At 39.2% G+C, this 21,995-nt stretch overlaps 1 protein-coding gene across 1 annotated transcript in view; it reads right to left on the reverse strand.

Annotated features, from left to right (window-relative positions):
- MACROD2 (mono-ADP ribosylhydrolase 2) overlaps positions 1–21,995 on the reverse strand; it is an 857,094-nt gene that overhangs the window by 673,168 nt on the left and 161,931 nt on the right. The window contains exon 4 of the mRNA XM_032183905.1: positions 4,847–4,876. Within this exon, the coding sequence (XP_032039796.1) occupies positions 4,847–4,876 (30 nt within the window). The remainder of the gene's footprint in view (positions 1–4,846; positions 4,877–21,995) is intronic.

Below are 21,995 nucleotides of genomic sequence, written 5' to 3' on the forward strand. Positions count from 1 at the left end.
GGTAAAGGCACACAGAGGTGGCAAGCAAATCCCACTTCCAAAGCAGAGTCCACCTGATCCTGTACAGAGAATCCCAATTCCATACTAAGCTCATGAACCAAGCTCATGCAAGTTCCCCAAGCCATAACAGTTGCTTAAAATGATGTGCCTGCAAACCCTATCTTGGCAGACAGGAGAGGTAGGTCTGGTCCACATTTAAGATATGCGAACATGCTTATGGCTATACTGGAATTAATTTTTTCCACGCCAGAAAAAGTCCCAGAAAAGACATCATTACATGGGCCAACAAACAAAGAGACAAAGAAAAGCAGACAGACCTTTCGGGGCAACCAGCTTAAACTGTGTCCAAACAATGCTTCCAAAAGACTGCAAATATAACCCGTCTCGTCTCAGTTTTTAAAGACAAAATTACCATTTTAAAGTACAGAGCTGACAAAAATTACATTCATCATAGGACAAATTAAACTGGGATGTTTCCTTCCCCAACTCAAATATAGGCAACAAAATCTTATAAGGAAAAAAAATTCCCTAGCTTGCTGTTTTATATATACCCTCAATTTAAGCTCAAAGAAAGGAAGCCAATCCAGAAATTAGCATGCAACAAGAACTTGATTACAGTCAGCAAATGAAATAAAGGAAAAATGAACCCCAAGGAAAATAACTGAAAATGAGGTAATTGGGAAGGGGGCACAAAACCCCAAACCTCAGACTATCCAAAACAGCAAGGGGGAGGGGAGATTTCATCTCGTGCTCACTTTGCTTTAACACACTACATGAAATAACGTACTTTCATTCCTTGACAATGCTCCAGACCTGACTGTAAAGAAATAATTGCCATGCAAAAAAAAGGGCGTTTTGATTTCTGAACAGCCAAAACTTCAAAATGCATTTTAAAAAAGCATCCCCGTCTCTCAGCGTATCAAATGCTTTTTTTCCCTCCCCTTTCTCCTAATACAGGTAATTTTCTTAGTAATTTTCACCTTTGCACAGTTTAACATAATGGGACAAATAATACATCATGCACAAATAAGTCATAATGCTCTGTGCAAGTTAATAGGGGCAGTGAAATGCTGAATGTGTGATAAATCTAGTCCTGACAGTGAAATATGCCTCCTAATTAAAAATCAATTATTAAAAACAGTAAAGAAAGAAAAAGAAAAAAGACTTACCCACCAAACTCGTAATAAAATCCAGGAAACTTCAGAGTTATGTGAAAAGCAGAAAAAAAAAAACAACTTTGACATGTATATTAACTAAAAATTCTTCCACGACTCTATTGTGAGTTTCTTGATTTTATGATTAAACAGTTCTGTGAAAAATTGTTCCTGGTATCTTTTGTACTTTTATCTCTTCATTCCGAATATCCATAAAAATGAAAAAGACATCATTCAAATTGGGAATGCAAGAACAAATCATTACTTCAGCTCTGTGAAATCAAAGTATGCTGATGCCCTGATGTGACTCCAAGGTGACACAGGAATGAGGAGCAGCTGCCCCAAACCACCAGCACCTGGACTTACAACAAAGTGCACTGTGTTTACCAACAACATTGCCCACCGAGTTCCTCAGAAGCTCTCCTCCAGAAGCTGTTTGAAACGCGTGTGTTGAGTAATTTGTAAATTTTAGATCGGGGTTTTCAAACAATTATTTCCAACTATTTTGTGTCCAATTCTGGAAAGATTTCATACACAGAACAGCTCAAAAGCAGCTCAAAATCACAAAACATTTTTGCATGAACTTGAGCAAGCTGAAATTTCTGGTTTTCATTTTCTGTAAAACTAAGATATGTATTCATACCCCCAGCAGTGACAGAGAGATTTAATTAACAGGCGTTACTGAAGAGATCTGAATCCCATTAATGGAGAAACTATACTTGTATTATACATTATCATAAATATTCAGTATCCTCAATCAAAAGAAGATGTTGGTGTTTACATATATAATAAAGTTTTAATAATTCACTAGCTGTATTGCACACAGACTACTGCTACCACTTAATTCTGGAAAAGGTTAAAAAAAAAAAAAAAAAAAAAAAAACATATCTAGAACTTTAAAACCAAAACCTTTCAACTGAGAAGAAAAGGAAACCTTATGCAGAGAAGTGAACGTTGCCAACAGCAGGTTTTTTCTCCACAAGGCTGTAGCAGTGTGGGCCCGGGCTTCACCTGCCTGTAATGGCTGTGGGTCGCCATTTGCTGCTCCCCTGGGTGACCCCCAGCCTAAGGACCATGCTTACCTTTCCCTCATCTGAAGGGGCATAGCCAAAGCCAGGACTACTTTGACAGTGAAATTATCAGGATTTTTTTCCTGAAAAGACTTGGAAAACCTAAATGAGCCCACTTTACAGTGACAAGAACAGAAGATGAGGTGGCTACCCTACTTAAGGGTGGCTCGCAGCCCCTCCAGAGTGCAACAGTAACCAATCCAACTCCAAACCATAAATAATGCAGCCAGTTTGGGTATTTTACCTCCATCAGCATCCAACCGGACATAGTGTTATCCTCCACAGGATCTGGGATCGCACTGGGCATGATCTGCAGGTTTCTGGAAGCAGGGTGATGCAGGGACACCTCCTCTGTCAGGGGGCCAGGGCTGCTGGCCAGCTGCGGTCGCTTCCCCAACAGACTACATGGACCCACTGTGCACCCAAATTCACCCCACCGGAGGAGTTTCTGGCACTGCTGTGGAAACTTATTTCAGAAAAGGTGGCAGAAGCCAAAAATGACGCTGGGGCATGAGGACAGAGGTGAGTCTGGGAAGAAAGGAGCAACAGCGCCCTGACCTCGACCGCCTGTGCCGCCGCCATCACCTCAGCGAGCGGTGCGCCACCTGCCCTGAGGGGAGGCCCTGAGGCGGGAAAAGGGGCTGAGGCATTTTCGCTGCTTATTCATCTCTTTTTATTTTTTCTCCGCAGTACCAGACCCAGTCATTAGAATTTTGTATATTGTCAATAAATCAACTTGATCACAAAATCTAAACCCTTTTTTTGGCTAGCAGTAGGGACCGCTGCTAAAAAAAAAAAAATATCCATAAGAGCTGCTTAGTTGCACATAATTTTAAACCTGAATGTGGACTGAGATAAACCTGTGGCCAAGAAACAGCATGACTGCTCGCTGCTGCAATCTGCTTGAATTCCTGAGCCCTCCAGAGTCCACACTGGATGTCACAGTGAAGTGCGAACCCACAAAAAAACTTTCCCAGAGCCGGCATGCTTGGCAGCAGGGACCAACATGGCGCCCCATTCAAGTGTCCCACTCATTTGTGGGATGCTGCTTGCTTGCCCATTCCCTTAGTAAAATTATTTCAGATTCACAAGTGATTTATCTTCTTTGAGCAAGCATCCTTCACTTCCCACAGTCAACAAATGAAACACGGGTCAGACTGGTGACAAAATCAGCCTTCCAACTGTGTGGCTGTCCTCTGTGGAGCAGCAGTGGGGAAGGCAGAAAAAAGATCCATAAAACACAGGAAAAGTCTCCTCTGCCACAGAGGGAGAGCCACACCACTGACTGCCACGCTGAAAGGACATCAACTTCTCAAGTACAGTCCAGCTGAATAAATACCACTGAAAGTCAATAACCAAATCCTGTTAGGAGCCACAGTGCTCTGGGAACCTGATTGGAATTTGAACATTTGCATTGATGTATTTTTTTTTTTTCCACATTTCCAGCTGGGAGTAAGCACTGGAGAGAAGGTATGCTCCATGGGAACAAGAATCGCTAGTGAAGGATTACCTTTTAAAGGATTATCTTTTAAACAAAGAAAAATTTGGTATACTGCAAGCAACTAACTAAAATCAAAAGACACAGATTAATCCAATAGGATTATCAGGTAAGGCTTCTCTGTACCTTTAACGTCCAGATACACAGCTGAGAAATATGAACAATTTTATTTAGATGTCTTGGTGCAGTTGTCAAACACCTTTTCATGTGACAATCCCCTGTTCATGGTTCACAAATAAGAGCTGCTTATTCAGTTAAGGTTGTTAAAACAAAAGCTTTTACTTATTATCCTCAGCCTCACAAGCAACAGCGATCTTTTTTTTTTTTTTTTTTTTTTTTAAAACAGAGCCCTTTACTTTACCCTTGCATATGTAAGCTCTGATCATCAAGTCCTTTTAACTCCAGCCAGGAAGAAAGATTAGTAGCTGCCTGCACTGCTCCTACATTGTGAAATTTCCAGAACTGAGCTCTTTTACTTCCCTCTGGGAGACAGGGTAAGTAACAGAAAACTGAAATCAAGCACGGCATGGTTTTATTCCTGAATTGTAACACTCATGTTAGCTCTTATGGCCATGGTCCTGCAGTATTGCAGAAAGCAAACAGCACTGATCTCCAAAAATAAAACATATTTGGAAACAATGCCCACTATATACACTTGTACCTCTCTCTTTTACTAGTAGATATGTTGGCAGCATCACACACAAAAGAATTGTACTGAAATTTACTTCATAATTCTCACAAGCAGAATGGGGTAAGCAAACAAGTAAAAAAAGTGCAGAGATAAAACCTTGTTACTTTAGTAAAATAGCATTTTTATCTTGTTTTAATTTTGTAACATTTTAAAAAACTATTTAATACACATTCAAAGTTCCCTTGAAGTAACTTAAATAAAAATCCTAATTACTTAAACACAATATAACATAACCCAGTTTGGTTAGCCCCAGGTCAGCTGTGCCCGAATCCAGAGAAGTAAAATAATCCAGCAGCAGTCACGAACCGTGCTTCTTAATGGTATGAAACATTATTGACTTTGCTGAGGTTTCCCATCTAATAATTTTACTTTTCCATATATAAGGTATTTCACATTTATTTAATAATAAATACAGTATTAAGCAAAGGCTTACCTCCTCCACCTCCAAGAAGGCTGGAATTAGCTGCAAGAAGAACAAAAGGAGAATCGTTAGCATAGAGCTTCCTAAATACAGATGGTACCAAAACAGAAGATGTTTCTCAAAATGTTTTCCATTGCTTTCATTTCAGTAACTTCGCTACTCTCCACTTACCCAAAACCATTTACTGCAAACACAATCTATGTAATTTGTAATCTTAATCTTTACCTTTGCAATATCTTTGTACATGTAAGCTAATAAATAAAACAATATTAAAGCTTAATGTGCTGAATAGCTTATGAAATTACAATCTTGAATTTATAATTCTATAAACTGCATTTCTTTTTGATTACCAAATGAAGTAAAATAGCCTCTCATTTTAGAGAAACTTTAGTCTCTCTTTAGAGAGACTTTGATGCAACTTTTGATTACCTCTCCTCATTTTCTATGACATGGGACCTTTGAGAACAGCCATGAGAAACCTTGGCCCCATTGAAATCAAAGGGTGCTTTACCACTGTCTGCAATTAAATTGGGATTTCACTCAGTATGCTTAGCTGCTTCTGTGCTACATCCATCCAGCTATCTATCCCAGAAATAGATAAATTGCTTATGGAATGCAGTTTTCAGAGCATGGTGGTCCAAGATGATCCTTCAAATTAAAGTACCAAAACTGGAGCCAAGCCCAACATTTTCTTTTCACAGACTAGGCAAAAACAGAAGACAAGCCTAAGTAAAGTTTTGAGTAAAGTATTTACCCTTTAGATGTATGGGAAACCAATCCCTGTCATCATAATATTGAAAACAATACAAAAGCAACAGTAAATGGGCAAATGGACAAAGGTATTTCTTATCACTTGTTGATGAGTACAGAAGCATGACAGCAAACTATTGTTCTGCTCCAAGACAAGATACATAGAATAAATCAGGCATTTCCCAGTATCCAAACTTTCTACTGTCAAGATATTGCTTCTATGATTTCCTTCAGCTTCTTAACTGGAAAGCTTTAAGAAGCAAATTCCCTGATGTTATTTTTTTCCATCACTTTCTTGAGACTTTCACAGAAAATCGACAGTTACCTTGCTTTTCCTCCATTTCTTTTTCCAATACTCTACATACATCTTTAATATCTACTTTCATTTCAACTATTTGCAACCAGCTTTCCCTCACACTGCAGTGAAACTGTCTTAATCAGCAAGCTAAACTTTCCATCAAAGTAGCATGCTCAAGATCAAAGAGGGATCTCTGATTCTAAAAAAGCATCATATGCCATTAGCACTATCTTACAGTAACTCAAGACAGCACTCTAGATTATCCAAGATGCAATGTCCTTTAAAGAAATAAATATGCAATTTTATATCTAGCATAGCTGACAATATCAAATCTGAGTAAACCACAAACTAAATGGACAGTTAGCCATCCTAGGACTATCTGTTCCTACATCTGTTGAGTGGGTGACTCGTTAAGACCAAAACCTAGAGGGTTGTTCTTGTACACCTTTCTGATCAATGCCTGATTCTAACATACCAGAAGATTAAATAGAAGAAGATTGGGTGAATAATCTTTGTTTCTAAAACTAATTGCCCACACAGCTTTTGTAGCCATTTTCAAATAACTGTTTGTTTGGAAATACAGGAAGGCTGGAGTGACAGGCACAAGCACAAAATGGAAAACTGAAAAAGATCATCTGTGCTTCGTGAACATCACGTTAAGCCAGTCTGTTAAAGTCTTGTGCTGATGAAATGGGAAGGTCTCCCACTCCCTTCTCTTTATATCACTCATCCCTGGCAAGTGACAACCTTCCTGTTTGCTGCATGAATTCTTCCTTCAGATTCAACTCAGTAAACCAGGTAAAACTAATCCACTATTCTTTTTGGTACTGTTTTCCAACACATCACTGAAGTGAAATGGCTCGTGGAAAAATACACAAGAGGAAGAACTGTGTGACTAGAAAAAAGACAATGGTGGCAACAGAGTTTGGCGAGATGGGATCCTCCCTTTTGGCAGTCAAAAATGATTATAATCGCTCCAGATCCTTAACTTTAATGTACCTGCATCCCAAGAATCAATTGTTTTCCTAGGACATCACTGTCACAGTTACTTTGCTTTTAAATGGCACAAGAATCATTTACACTCTTGGCTATCCTCTATCAAATGATAGCAGGGAACACATATTGCCATATATATAAATTGACTTCGAAAAAATACACAGTAATAGTAATAATAAATCATAGATTCCTGCAGTGGTTTGGAAGGGATCTTTAAAGATCACCTAGACCAACCTTCCTGCCATGGGCAGGGACACCTTCCACTAGACCAGGTTGCTCAAAGCCCCATCCAGCCTGGCCTTGAACACCTCCAGGGATGGGGCATCCACAGCTTCTCTGGGCAACCTACGCCAGTGCCTCACCACCCTCTGAGTGAAGAATTTCTTCCTTATACCCTAAACTAAGTCTACCGTCTTTCAGTCTAAAGCCTTTACTCCTTGCCCTATCACTACAAGTCCTTGTAGGAAAGAAGGAGAGAGATTTTTTAGAAGCCCCCTTTAAGTACTAAAAGGCTGTAAAAGAGGTCTCACCAGACCCTTCTCTTCTCTAGGGCTAAACAACCCCAGCTCACTCAGCCTCTCCTCGTAGGAGAGGTGCTCCAGCCCTCTGATCATTTTTGTAACCCTCCTCTGGACCTGCTCTGACAGGTCCCTGTCCTTGTGCTAAGGCCTCAGAACTGAACACAGCATTTTGGGTGAGGTCTCACGAAGGCAAAATGGAGAGGGAGAACCACCTCCCTTAACCTGCTGGTCATGCTTCTTTTGATGCAGCCCAGGATATGACCAACTTTCTGGGCTGCAAGCATGCACTGCCAGCTCATGTAATTTTTCATCCACCAGGACCCCCAAGTCTTTCAATCCATGTATCTCCGAATCTGTACTGATGATGTCTGGGATTGCCCTGACCTATGTGCAACACCTTACACTTGGCCTTGTTGATCTTCATGAGGTTCATGTGGGCCCACTTCTCAACTTTTCTCCAGGTCCCTCTGGATGGCATCCCCTCCTTGCGTCTTATCAACTGTACCACTCAGCTCGGTGTTATCTGCAAATATTGCAGGCATACTGCAAAAACTGCTACTGAACTTCAATCTCTATGTATTCCCCTGCTCTTGCCCTCACTGAAATTCAGTATTAAGGACAGACACAAGTTAGAAACAGTCACATATTTCTACAGGAGCCTCCAGAGTACTCCTGTACCAGGTAACATCACCTGCAGTGAAATGAGCATATCTGAGATAAAAATCAGCATAACATTCTGTTTCTCAGCATATGAAATATCTACTGCCATGAGTCTGCTATACAACATTTCTTTTTGGCAATGTAGAATGCACCTACAATTACCGTTCTCATTCTTGAATGAGTCAAATTCTAGGATTTCAGTGATTATCTCTGAGAGACATAGCTAAGATCTGCTCTACCTCAAAGTTCCAAAAGTTTCCACTGCTAAAAAAATATTCTTCTGATATCCAGCCAATATTCCCATTGCAAAATCTCATTTGCTGGCTTCTCAGAGAATTATGTTTCTCTCATGAAGTTTTCCTGACAATGCTCACCTTTCCAATACCTTCTAAAACTTGTTAATAACATATAAGTCAGCATCACACACTTCTCTATAGAAACAGCAAAAACATTTCAAACAGATTTTTGGCTCCTATGGATCTGTCGTAGCTATTGGAATTGTGGCAGTAATTCTACAGGCTTTTTTTTTTTAAAAAAAAAAACAACTTTTATTTTAGTTTATTTCTTATTAAAGCATTACACTTACGTACTAGAAGGAAAATAAAACTCTTTTCCTACGATGCCAGGAAGGACCACGGACAAACTATGAATACAGTATCCTTTCCAGAAAGATAACTTGTCACTCAAAACCCAGGAACTTGTATTTTCAGATGTTTCAGACTGTACCCATAAGGTTCAATAAAACATACCACTCAGGTTTTGGGAAGGCTCTGCCATTAAAGAAGTACCTAGTCGCTTACCTCTCTAAGAACACCTCATCTGCAGCCAGAGCTAGGGATTTTCACCTCCACTCAGAGAGCAAGTCAGCACAGCCCCATGGCTGTAATCACATCATATTACACTGGAGCAAGTATAGCCTCTCTTCTCGGGCCTCCAGTGTTAATCTACAGCTGCATTTCATCCACAGTGCTCCCAAATGATCGAATCTTGCAAAACACCTTGAAATGGGCAGGTGTGAGCAACAAGATATGGAAGCAGTCAGCCTCCAAAGCTGATGCAGTCCAAACTGCCTCCTGGGTTGGACCACTGCACTGTGTGCAGGCACAACTCCCCCACCTAACTCAGGGCATGTCCACTCCTAAGTAGCACTTATGACAGTATTTTTCTTTGACTAGTTAACCCATCCTGACTAATCTTTTGTCCTTATTTCTCTATTCTACAACTGAGTAAGATTCTGGAAACAGGAGATTTGGCAGGGTGGGGGGAGAACTGAATTGTTACCAAGTTACCAAGACAAAGAACAGTAAAAGAAAACAAACAAGCATAAGAGGGTCTCCAAAAAAATGTGAGGGCAAGATTACTTGCACCTCATTTCATTCTCCATGTCACCCTTTGAAGCTGACTTGCCCAACCTATCTGAAATTGCCTCTTTACAAGCTATAACAGATTCCTGGGCATTAACTCAGAAAATCCAGTCACAATACAGACCTTGAAATATGATTTTAATATGTTCTCTTTTATACCTAGAGGAGTGATGACAGAGTGGTCAGGCAGCCAGCAGAGTACACAGCTCCTTGTCAGGCTCCAATATAACACATGTTGATAAAGCCCCACTGAAAACACCTCACTTAGCAATGGCCCGCAAGAGGCAGCATAGGTGAGAGCTCGTCTAACTTTACATGTTTCCATTTGCAACAGCTAACACAGACTTCAATTAAAAAACAAAAAAAAACAAAAAAAAACCAGGCACATTCAGGGAGCAATTCCCTGGGGGTATATTGAATATCAGCTTCAGGATGAGTCAAATCACAGCACAGGAGATGTTACCCATCTGCACCACTTTAAAAGGAGTCTTGGACTCTACATTTTGAGACAGATCTCACCCCAGTCTGCCTCAGTACATCGAACAAAAGTACATCCAGGAGTAGTAATGTGCCTTTCAGCCTTTTAGGTCTAGATTTCTTATTATTAGGTACATTAGAAGCATTACCAGTAAGGAGTGTTGCTGCAAAGTTCAGGCTCATCTCTAAGAAAAAAGCCATTTCAAAAAAATCCACATAAGAGAAAACACTGTCTCTATTCATTGAGTATAGCAATTTAGCCCTTAATGAGATGTTTATGACCCCAGATTCAACCAGAAATTCAGTATTTCTAATGACTCAGCACCTCAATGGTTTAGGTTTTTATTCTTTATCACATAAAGGAACAGCACCGGGACAGGGCTACTTTACTCCATAAGCACTTGCCTGTTCTACCCAGAAAACTCAACTTTTGCTCTAAGAAACAAAATTGTTTTCAAAACACTTTTGCAGGGAGGGAAGGGAAGAAAAAAGAAGAAAGAAAAAAAAAATAGACATGGGAGAAAAGAATTTAAAGTAAGCTTAGTTTCTCATTATGGAATACCCATACTGAAATCTCAGGTTACTAAAACGTACAAATTTGAATAATGACTATTCCAGCATATTTGACAAATAAGAACTGGACATGAATGTTTTAAATCTCAGCCTTCTTAATGAGTGAAGTCATATAGCTTTCCAACACTTCTTCAAATGAATAAGCAGACCAGAAACTCTGGCACAGGTCTTAACATTTTGCTCAATGTTCTCTTTACAACACTGTCCTTGCCAGGAAGAAGGATTATTTGAAATTTGTGGAAAGCAAATGAATACTGAAGTAGTTCACCTCGAATGAAACTGAAAATCTTTCTGTGCTGTAAGCCAAAATGTATAAAAAGTGAAAAAGGACCTATGTATGGGTTGCTTAAACCGACATTTGCAGTCACAGAAATGTTTTTTTCCTGCTGTCAATTCTATTGAATTTAGAAAACAGAAATGATGCGAATACCAATTTTTGTGATGTCTCTGGAGATAGCATGCTTTTAGCTTTGTTAACAACATAGCTGACTAACTCTGGTTACTTTTTGTTGGCATATACTCATCTGACAACATTTTTTAAACGTAAATTCTTCTGGGAGCATGTCATTGTCAAGTATTAATGGCACTAGTAACTTAAATTGACATCTATGTCATGCAGCCATGCATCTGTCAGTGTAATAAAAATATACTTTTAAAAGATTACTTGATATTGTCTGACTTTGGCAGCAGATGTTTGAGCTTATTTTGATGTAAAAAAGATTAAATATTTTTGTCAATACTTTCTAATTGTGAAATTTATTCAAGAAGACATCTTTATAACTGGCAGTGTTGTAAGATGCAAGGCATTCTATTGCCTCAGACACCATTTTTATTCATCAATAAAACATCATAACAGGCAGCTGGTGAGCAGAGTACAAGTAATTTATGGAACAGGAAGCTACATTTCTTCTACATGTTTTCTGAATAAGAAACCCTTACCTGCCACTGCATTTTGTTTGATCTTTTCTCAAGAAAGCAGCGAGAACAAAGAAAAGTGAGCTAACAACTGCACCCTGTACATTCAACCATTTTTACACAAGATGTGTTTTGATGCCTTAAAGTAAAAAGCTTTAGGCTTAAAGATCACAAAGTATTTTCTATATATATTTATATATAGTAAATAAAATGCAGTCAAATACGACATAGGAAAGTATAACCGCCACTATAATTAACTTGAAATACTTCCTTGCACGCAAAGCCACCGCATGCAAGGAAGGAGAGGTAAAATACCATTATGATAACAGACACAGCCAGATTTGTGAAGTTATCTAAGTGCCTAATGATGCAAAGTAGAGACCTCTATAAATTAGAAAAGCCACCCAGCCTATGAAATACGATTGACATGAAGTATTTAGGCACATTAGTAAGTACCACTATTAGCACCTTCCAGACACCTACCTGCCTTTTGTAAACACAACCTTCAGGCACTTACTGAATATTGAAGGGTGTGACTATATCCTGCACACAGCCGTACACCACAAGCACCTCTGTGATACAGGTAGCAGTAATTTACTGTTTTCTACCACGCAGAAAATTTCCACAAATGAGTCGCTTCTCTCTATACCTGCAAAGGGCTTTCACCCCTCTGGACTGAATGCTCCAGCTCATGAGCAAGCTGGATGCTGATGGAGACGGCCACGCCAGGATGGCAGGCACAGCTCGTCAGTCCCCGCGGTGAGCTGGCTGCTCTGCACACCTTGGCCCCTGCACCTTGGAGCTGCAGGCAGGAGAGCAATCCCTGCACAAGTCAAAGACTGAGCCACGCTGCTCCTGGAGGCTAAGCCACTTCTGAGTTTAGCCTAGTAGCATGGAGTTTGATTGTTTTTAAACGGATGATTGAGAGCACATCATATTCTTGATACATACACAAGGACTTAATCTTCCATGTAGTAAGAAATCTTCTCTTCTGCTCATGCAAAAACCTCCGTAAATAAAAGTAAAGGTCTCTCCATTTCAGTTTATTGTTGGTTAAAAGTACCAACTTCAAGCTCTCTTTCTAAGAAGACAAGCTGCCCAGAAGCATGACCTAATGAGTCTGAATTAATTTTCATGTTTCCATCATCTGTGGTAGCAAAACAAGAAACAATAGAAAGGAACTGAATTTTCCATGCTTCCCCCCCCCCCCCAGATACTCAACGCAAATGCTGCAAATTTGTCTGGCTTTAAAGATTAATAAAATCTAATGGGAGACTCTGTCCAATTTAAAAGTAAGGGTCTTGTATTTGGACCTAATAAAATGGTTTTGTGGTTTACCCCAATCATACAGTCTATGCTACTCTATTTCCCTCTCTCACAAATTCTCTATGGAGAATGAATTGTTTCAACCAAGTTTTGCCATCTTTACAAATAAAGTACTCATTATCTCAATTTCAAGCTTTTAAAGGGTATTTCATAGGTAGATTAAGCAAAAAAATAATAATATACTAGTAAGTGCTCTGGAGTTGAGTCTGTCAAGGTAATTGCCTTCACAACATTCTGAATTCAATATGGAAACAATAACTGTCATAACTTTTCAGTATTTTTCTTCTTCTAATACATTACCAACTCAATATATAATGTGCATTTATGCAAGAAAGCTATTTTTAAAAGATATATATTACACCCATTAACCTTAATCACTAATATGCAAAACATCTCTGAAATGTGATACCAATATATACCAAATATATTTTTATGTATATAAATATATATACATATATAAATATACCCACAAAACCCAATGTAGGCACTGAACACCAGGCAAGGCAGTAGTAATTTGGTGCATCAGCATAATGTGAAAATAGTACAGACACAAGCACACAGCTATCACTCTGGCATTTAGAATTTCAACTATGTTGGAGGCTTACTTTGGACTGTAAGAAACAAAACATGCCAAGTTTTTACCTTACAGTGAAATACACTAATAGCCTTAATGTAGGGCAAGAGAAAATTAACAGAGACTGAAATTGTCCAGCACACACTGAGAAAAACAAACAAACAAACAAACAGAAAACATGAGAGAAAGCGCTTGGCCAAGAGTACATCCTAAGCATTTCCATATAAACTTCCACACAGAATGGAGCCTAGGCTCCAACTTAAAAAGGAGCCTAAATTTTATAATAGCCTGAGGATTTTAGTCACCATAATTGTTTCTTGGTGGGGAAGTCAATCAGAGTAAAGAACAGAACTTAAAAGAAAAACCAACGAACAGATGAACTAGTTTGCAAGGGTAGTCATCGGGACATCTCTAGTCCCAAACACAACTCAGCAAAACATTTTCAGATGAAATCTTGCAAAAGCAGCACTTCATCACTTCACGCCTTCATACCTGTGAAATTCATGCCCTTCATACCAATCAACTGGTATTATTTTCAGCTAGACAGAACCATCTCTCCTAAATCAAATGAAAGTGATGCAAAAGAAAAGGGTTTCCTGCCAACGCCTTGTGGAGGACAGTTAGAAGAACCTGTTTTGTGAGGCTGATCTCATCCCTGGGAGGGAGAAGATGACAGACTCGTTGAATCAGAAGCTGCAATTTGAATAGGAAGGAACCAGAGAAGGCTAAAACTGGCTGGCATGCACAGAGCCATCCATCAGCAGGTTTTGTGTGAACCCCTCTGCTGAAGGCGCGCTTGGTTTTTGCATTCCTCTCATTCTTCGTGGCAAACATGAGAAAGGCGCAACACAGAAATAATTTCATTCTAAAATACGGGTTGATAAATTGTCACACACACTACCCGATGGCTAAAAGGAAAGCTATGAATTAAGATTTCATCCATTTTGTGTGTCAATTTGTGGTTTGTTCAACCACTTAGAGTTGCCATCTAGATCAAGGTATTTTAAAATATAGTTGTGACGAAACGTAAAGCAAAAGGAACTTATTTCAGGGCAGAATAATGAGGAAAAAATATTCAAGTCTACTACAGCCAATTCTTCATCTCATAATTTGGACTATTTGTGTGGTTTGTAAATGTAGCATTAAAGGGAATCAAAGTGCTGCAGTATATAATTAATCCATTTATGTAGAGTCATCATCAATATTTAAAAGCCTACACAAAACAGAATATGAGGTAGTCCTACGTTCTACCTGCACAATTACAAAAGCAGTTTGGGTAGTAATTATTTCTAAATAATTAGTGAAATTTATATAATTCATGCATCTTTCCAGTATCCCAAAGGTACGAGAACATGTTATCTGGAATACAGAAAAAAAACAGAGTGAAGTTCTTCGTGCTTTCTTTGCTTTTGTGTTTTCAAAATTACAACCTGCCCTGGACCTCCCTGTACACAAGAACGCCTACCTGTACACAAGAACACCACCCTCTGAGCTTTTTCTTTCTTTCTTTTTCTGATGCATTGGTGCTTAGGGTGCACCTAACCACAAGATTTCACTTCAATTTCCTTCACTGGGAAATTCTTGCACAGTATTTGACTTTAAAAACGAAAATGTCCGATTGCAAAAAGTTTTAATAAAAACAACAATTACACTGTGATAATGAAAAAGAAATCAAAAGGTGATAAAAACTAACACATTTCAGCCTTGAAATATTAATATTTAACACCCTGGTTTCCAAACAATGAAAACCCTAACTCATTATAAAATCTGAGTCCATTGCAGAAAAGAAGCTACCTGGGGCCCTGCCCAGACAGCAGCAGAGGAGCGTCCTCAGGGAAACCATCAGCACGAGGCAGCCGGCGATACAGGCGCACCCTGCAGCACTTCTGCTTTACGCCGAGCACAACGGCAGGCCAAGCAAGGTCAGCCCTGGCTTCATCCAGAGGGCCAACCTCAGCCAGGGCACCTCGGAGTGAAATTAGTTAGCAGCCACCCCACTGGCTTTGCTTCGGATATTAACACTCATGAACAACACTGTTATTAAAAGAGAGAGAGGGAGAGAGAGAGAAAAAAAAGAAAAAAGAGAAAAGAAAGAAAGACAGAAAGGAAAGAAAGAAAAAGCGCACATCATGCCCTACCAAAACAGCCCTCGCACTTTTTTCCAGCTATGCAGACAAGACTTCACTTGCAAATTTTGCCGCAAAGTTAGAGGAAGGCAAGGTGTTATTGCACTGTTTTTGCAAGAGCAGCCTGGAAGGAAGATTTTGACGATGAATTATAAGCTCCTGCAAGCAACTAGCGCAGACATGTACTGTCTGAGAAGCCTGCAAGTCAAGCACTGAAGTAAGGTCTACTTTAAAGCATATCCAGCTGAGCAAATGTAACATGCTCATATGAACACGTTATATAACCTCTCTAATGATCATTTCTTTATATAGCCTGAAATTAGACGCGGCTCCCACTGTGGTCAGTGTGAGCCACATTACAGAAGAAATAGAGAATCTGGTTATGTATTTTCCTGTACATTTTGTTTTCCAACACAAGCCTACACTGTTGCTATAGGGCTAAATGGTGTTCACCATCAGTCATGTATTCCTTTATGAAGAAAAGTGGAACTTAATAATCTGGATATTTCAGTCAGACCAGCAGGAATGCATTATATAAAATAGGGAATATACACCTTTCACTGTCCATAAGAACATCCTCCCAAATCTTTCTGTATACAGTTGTCAAATATGCTATTCTTACTTGAAATGAATGTTTCAAAAAGTTGCAATCTATAGCGAAAAAAATCTTGAGAAGACCATAAAAGATATGAGTAAAGTGTAGCCATCAACTTACTGTACCGGAGATTACAGAAAATGCCCCTTTTAGGATAAAAGTAAGTCAGCTTAGTCAGAGAGAGATTGGTTATCCTCTCCATTTTACTGTTCCTGGAACATGCAATCCATGACATGTCTCAAAATGGAAAAACATAATCTAAAGTTTGAAAAATACGGGGGGGGGGGGGGGGGAACACAAAACACAATTACTATTTTCACTGTTACCATTTTCACATTCCCTGAAAAAAACTCTGCTTGGGAACTTTATAGAGAAGGCAGATCACAAATAATCAAAATGATGTGAAGGCCTGTAGATATTTTCACAGGTGTGACAGAGCCAAGAGCCCAGATGAAATCACTGGAAATGACAGCATTTCAGATTCCGTGGGACTATTCTTTTTTTTTTTTTTTTCCTGACAGGTTGTTGGGGTTTTCTAATCTTTCCTAGCTGCAGACACGCACCGTTCAGGATTTATCTCCACAATTGTCAGGTTGGAGCGATACTGCTTAGTAACTTGCCCAGCAAACACTGCCCTGCCCCTGATTTGCCTGAGTATCAGCGCTGTACCTGCTCCTTGGGTACCCTGTGGCTGCCTGAGATGTAAAGCAAGGAGTCAGACAGTTTTATTACACTCTCAAGGCAACTTCTTAAAGCTACGATTATGGGCGCTTCTTAATGATGATGGAGATTAAAGCTATTATCCAAAAAAATTGCAGTAAATAGGCACCGTTGTTATAAGACTGTTTTCCAGCAGCTGCTACCTGGCAGAAGAGGCATTAAGGCTTTGATGAAAACTACTGAGGTTAGACTGGACAAGCATTTTCCCTGAAGCACAAGAGGGTGGTGGATTGACTGCACTGTCACACGCTGACAGGGCCACGCAGGAAGAGAAATTGACAATCTGCAACACCAAATTGTTAACTTCATCATATCGGCACCAGAGCGTCATCCCTAGGATCTCCCATCCTTCCTCCCAGCTAATTCCACTGCTCAAATTTAGATGTGGAAACGTGGTCTTTATCAACCTGGACCCATGCTACCTTGTCTTGTAGGTCTATTCCCAGTTAGACACATACTTGAACTCTCCAGAGCAGGCCTGTATTTTGGCTGCAAGTCCAATGACCAAACTCAGGTTGATTTCCCCAGATTGCCAGTGGAAAGAGGTGGGCACTTCCAGGAGGGAGCACAGGACATCTGAGCCCGAGGCGGACGATGCAAATTCACCCTCTTGCAGCAAAAATGCTTGTGGTTAATTTTACCACCATCGCTGCAAGCACTTCCACCACAAATCCTTTCAGCTATAACCATTACCCAAAACCACAAGAGCTGCTTGCACTTGCTGCTTTTGCTAACATTTCTTTCATTCCTTCCAGTAGCAGTTTGCCCACTGACTCAAGAGAAGCACCAGCATGTAAATGAAATAAATGAACCGGTTTGACCCTCTCCCTGCACCACAACTCATTTGCAAGAGTTTTCATATGCCATACCACCTAATTGCTGCAACTACTCTCACTGAAAGCTCCAATAAAAAGGGCTGTGGCTCGCTAATCAGAGGTTAAGACAGAACAAAAACAACAACAAGAAAGACCCTACAAACAATTTCTACAGACAATTAGGCTGAAGATAAAAATGGGAAAGCTAATTAATCATTCTGAAATATATTGCTCTTTTTTTCTCTTACGGAGTATTTTTCAAGTGTTGATCAAATAAGCATAACCTGTTTTTTTGTTTTACCTATCTCCATCTAAGGCATAAAGAGAGAAAAAGACATGTAAGCACAAAAACCACACTAGGTTGAATGCCTCTGATCTGAATTGTTTCTCTCCAAAACGCTGCAACATACACAGCCCAAATATCCAGAACAACTTCCTTAAAAATGGTTCTCTGTAAGTTGGCGTTTTAATCAGTTATTGTTCTTTCTCTACCTTATACCAGGAAAATTCAAAATCTGAAGACACTCCAGGCATTCATATGGACCTTTTGCATCGAGGATTAGTATGTATTCACAGTCCTCTATTCAACATCTAGGTAACACAAACAGGGATGTTATAATCTAATTTGTGCACAGCAAACACTTCATTTCATTATTCTAGTACTACTAACATGATTTATGAGTCAGCTGAGTACTTTTGAAAAAGGTATTGAGAAAACAAAGGCAGAATTAGGCAGGGTACAAACACTGCTTACACAAATACAGTAACCAGTAACATCGAAGGATATGACAGGCATCTCACGCTATATATAAATGCATCTGAAAGGCAGGTAAAGCATGTTTTTATAGTTGCTCAGAAAAGAAAAAGATGAATCATCCATTCAAACTCTATATAAAGTGACTTCTCTAGTGTCAATTAATAGAGACAGGCCCCAGAACGCCAGTCTCATGCTCTAATCATCAGTGAGAAAGAAATTAAGTGACAATTAAAAAAAGCCTTTATTGAATAAGGAAAATTCTGTTTTCTCTTGGAAAGCAACTACAGCAACCTCATATTCTATAACCACATTAGTGAGGAAATGGTTCAGTGGATACCTAGAGAAGAGCTTATGTCCCTGAAGCATCAGGTAGATAGACCAGAATACTAAATACACGCTCCTAAATACACAGTGTAAATTTACGGTCATAATTCGCAGGAATAGAGGCCCTGTTAATCCCTCTCTAATAATCCTGTGATCTAAGAGTATCACTCCCGCTGGAATGTATAAAAGCCATAAATAGCCCCCAAATTTTACCAGAATTTGTTACAGGCAGCAGAAAACGTATCACTCTGGCTGGAATAAGCGACTTCACAAAAGCGTGGCTCTCTACTTCCCCTGAAGTCTCAGGCAGTCTTTCCTTTATACTTCAAACAAATTAAATCTACCGCAATTAATGATTATAGTTTTTCCTTCAATCAGCCCATATTCCTCTAGGAAATTAACTCAGCTATTAAAAGCCTAAAGGCTGGAAAGGAACCTAGTTAGATGAGTTTTACCTCCTCTGTATTGCCTGTGTAATCAAATGCAGTTTCCCCACCAGTTTAATTCTAATCAGTTTAATTACTGAAAATTACAACACAAAAAAAAAGAAAGAAAAAAAAAAAACAAACACACCTTACTTCTCACACCAGAACAAAGGAGAAAGGCTACATGTGCTAGTTCAAGAATACTGGGTGGCAAGAGTTTGATACTCCATGTGAGAGAAAGGAAATGACTGAAAATAAAGACAAATTCTCATATACTTTAGACTACAGCTATCAGAAAAAAAGAGGTGGAAATGGCAAGCCACAAGCCAAGAATAAAACTCAGAGGAGTCTACTTCCAAGGTGTGAAACTGGGGGAGAGCTTACTACTTCAGTATTGCAAAGCCTTGACTATATGGGACCTGCTCTGCTCTCAAACTGCACTTCCTACTGAGTCTTTTGGTCAAATGCTTGCCACACAAAGCAGTTGAAAAACAAAACATCCTCAGCCCAGGAGAGCTTAATTCTGTCTTTCCCACAGAAAGAGGGGAGCTAAAAACTGTGTAGTAGCAGAGCTGTCCATGCACACGGAGAGAAAACTAAGCTAGGAGCCACAATCTTTTCTTGCCATGTCACTGAAACAGAATTATTCTAGTAGACCTTGCGAAGGAAGAAGGCGGAACCAAAGGTAAACATCTCAAGTATACACTTTGTATATTGAAGAATAACACCAGGAGGACAATAGATCCTAAAAAAGAAATGCAAGATTAAGATAAAAAGGGAAAATAAAATGGAAAAGGAGTGAAGAAAAAAAAAAAATAGAAAAAAAAAGTAAGGATGCTAATTGAAATGGATAAAATAAACTGAGATAATGGGTCTCTTAAAGTCAAACACACAAAAATATGTCTGGAGAGTAAGTATGCATGTTATTCCCCCCTTGACTTCCACAACAAAAAGTATTTCTTAGTGTTATGAAACTCCCTTTTCTAACAGTCATTCTTTCATGGCATGTTTCTCTTATCTTTTGCCACAAGGAAACTTTTATGCTAAACTGAAAAATGCCATGTAATATCACACTGTGTGGGTTGGGTTTTTTGGTGGTTTTTTTTTTTTTGAAATACACACACACAAAAATCCATTCTTTCATTACATCTTACTTTCTTTTTATCATTTTCCCTCGTTGACCATAATAGCTTCATTGTCTACTTCATAATTTTAAGGACCTCAATTATACCCACTTGAAATCTTCTCTGCTGAGATGACTAATCCCAATAATCGTATTTAAACTGCTAGTTTACATTCGACTAATACTCTAAAGCTATCTGATCTCTACAAGAAAGGGGTAGGAATATTCTGGCAGACAACTAGAAGACAGTGTGGTCGCTGTAGAAAGTAGAAAACCAACTGCCGTAAAGCAAGCACTGGTGTTAGCAAGGGAAATACTAGCACTTAGAAGTCTAAAAATATTGGAAATAAGTCATTTTTATTTCTGCTGAGCTCACTTAATCAACCAACTCTGTACTTGATAATGTGCACGGTGGAGAAGAGAAATTCTGGTTTATTGTGAGGGAAAAAAAATAAAAATTAATCCCTTGCCAAAAAGAAAACTCATGAAATCCAAGGTAAGTTTTTAACTAATTGTTTTCACCAATCTTAAAATAAAGAAAAATGATGGGGGGGGGGGAATAATACAGCAGTACTTGGCATCCTGGAATTTGCACAGTGACAAGAGAAGGGTAACTATATAAACTTTATATAAAGCAAACCATGCATTTTCTTAGAGAAATAAGTCATGTTTTTCAAAAGATGACCACTTCAATGCAAGATAGCACCCATGTTTTTCACAAGATCTCCTTCTGTGCCGCGATGTCTGCAACCATGAAGTCTTCAGAAGTGCCCTTAGTTTGTAGATGTCTGCCGACTGCCGTACTATCTTGCAGAGCAAACAAGCCGTGCCTGTACCTCAGCCTACCCTGCTCTCCTGAAGGGACTATCTAATCAGGGATATCAAGGTCTGAGCTCCAAGGGTGGAGAATCCTCATACTTATGTAAATGCAGTCACTTACTCACAACCTTTGTTCAGAAATATCCAGCTTTGAACATTTAAAAGGCTGCAGTGTTAATGGGATCAAGTATATCTAATAGGACAATACATCTCGATCAAAGCTTTAAAAAGTTCTAGACTGTCTTTAGATAAGATGTCCCCATGTACTCTCACCCACTCCTGATTGCTTTATCATAAACACTTTAGAGGCCATTTTATCCAATCCCTTGCCATTTTTTTCCTAGACTTTTCCTCTCTTAGAAGCCGGGGGAAGCTGCAGAGCAAGTACTCTGCAAATCCTGAAGCTTCTGACTTTTGAAGTACTAATAACCTCCCACAGAGTAAAATAGGGAATTAATTTCAACTTCAAGTATTCCAGAAGCATGGATCAATTAGTACTAACTCTGCTAGCTGAAGGATTTTCTGCCTGTTCCATTCATGATAAAATTTGTTTCTCCTCTTCAGGATCAACAGTTAGAAAACAGAGTAAGAAGATAGGACCAGAAAACAAATACAAATCACAGGGAAGCAAACAAAGACAAAGGTTGTGAGAAAAGAATATTTGCCGAAACTTTGCCCCTGCTTTTTTGTTGTTTTCTTTCGCACAAAAGATATATCAATATATCTGCGTAAATATTTTCAATTCACATTGCAACTTTTGAGCACAACGCTTGGATTGCCTGAGACACTTTCAGAAGGAACTACGGCTATAAAAGCTGCAATGGGTCCTACAAGAAACACAAAAATCAGTTGTGTGTGTTAGTGGGGGGCTGTCTCAGTGGGCTGATACCACTATCATCATCACGAGTTTCTCTTCTGTAAACAGGCAAAGAAATCTTCCATTGAGCCGCATGCTGACTGCTTCTCATAAAACAGGGTGAAGTCACTTGCTATGAATGCAAGC

This window comes from Aythya fuligula, chromosome 3 (assembly GCF_009819795.1).
Source record: "Aythya fuligula isolate bAytFul2 chromosome 3, bAytFul2.pri, whole genome shotgun sequence".
In the NCBI taxonomy this organism is placed as follows: domain Eukaryota; kingdom Metazoa; phylum Chordata; class Aves; order Anseriformes; family Anatidae; genus Aythya; species Aythya fuligula.